Source organism: Lactuca virosa, chromosome 3 (genome assembly GCF_052849685.1).
Source record: "Lactuca virosa cultivar CGN04683 chromosome 3, Lactuca_virosa_CGN04683_v6, whole genome shotgun sequence".
Lineage (NCBI taxonomy): Eukaryota > Viridiplantae > Streptophyta > Magnoliopsida > Asterales > Asteraceae > Lactuca > Lactuca virosa.
In genome coordinates this window covers 120,791,051-120,792,002 of record NC_136428.1, presented here as the reverse complement: position 1 = coordinate 120,792,002, position 952 = coordinate 120,791,051, and the positions used below count along the sequence as shown (strand labels likewise).

The following is a 952-nucleotide window of genomic DNA, read 5'->3' as shown; positions in this document are numbered from 1 at the left end:
TTGTGCTAACTTCAACAATTTTCGTTTTTCATCGGCCGGAAATGAGTACGACTTGACAAACGTAACGTACTCTGGATATATCCCATCACCAAGGTAATACCCATAATTATATTGATGTTCATTCACAACGAAAGGCATGTTTGAGGCTTTACCCTGCAAAATATCATTAAATATCGGAGAGGCTCCAAGCACATTCAGGTCGTTGTTTGACCCCGCCATACCAAAGAATGCATGCCAAAACCATAGGTCATGTGAAGCAACAACCTCTAGTATAATAGTCGGCACGCCATGATCACCTCATGTGAATTGAGCTCGCCATGCATTGGGACAATTATCCCACTCCCAATGTGTACAATCAATGATGTCAAGCATTCCTGGTAAGCCATGCTTAGCTTCATGAGCGACATACAACTGTTCGATATCATTTCTAGTTGGATGTCGCAAGTATATGTCACCATAAAGCTCTATGACATACTCACAAAAAAGATAAGTACATTCTCGCCCAGTCCTCTCAGACATTTTCAGATACTCATCTGATGCGTCTGCGGCTATGCCGTAAGCCAATTGTCTAAGGGCTGCTATGCATTTTCGTATTGTACTAAAATCACGTTTACCAATTGGAAAAACTCAATTGGAAAAACTCATAATTGTTTTCCAAATCTCTAGCTATACGTAAAAATAAATTTCTACTAATACGGAATCGGTCTTCAGATTTTGATAGGTCGTACAAACTATCAGGGGCAAAGTAATCACGTACCAAAAGCTCGTGTGCCGCCATACGATCCCGAACTATGGAATTTCTATGCCTCTTCTCGATATTTGAACTTTCGCCTCTTTGTTGCACCCTTTTGCGTGCCGCAGACAACAACGTGTGCAACACCAAGTCATCTTCATCAGAGCTGCCATCATCATCGGATGAAGAAGAAGAAATCGAATCCGCAAAGTTATTCAT

At 41.2% G+C, this 952-nt stretch overlaps 1 protein-coding gene across 1 annotated transcript; it reads right to left on the bottom strand.

Annotated features, from left to right (window-relative positions):
• Nucleotides 1-297: 297 nt before the first annotated feature.
• Nucleotides 298-952, bottom strand: LOC145163983 (uncharacterized). Its single transcript, XM_079082714.1, has 2 exons — nt 729-952; nt 298-598 (listed from the first exon to the last, which is right to left on the bottom strand). Exons 1-2 carry the CDS (start codon nt 950-952, stop codon nt 298-300), a joined length of 525 nt encoding a protein of 174 aa, XP_078938840.1.

Excerpts from the sequence above, each read along its gene's own strand:
- LOC145163983 (XM_079082714.1), bottom strand. The coding sequence starts at position 952 with ATGAATAACTTTGCGGATTCGATTTCTTCTTCTTCATCCGATGATGAT. Across the intron at positions 599-728 it reads TACTTTGCCCCTGATAGTTT|TACAATACGAAAATGCATAG; the intron begins GTACGACCTATC and ends ACGTGATTTTAG.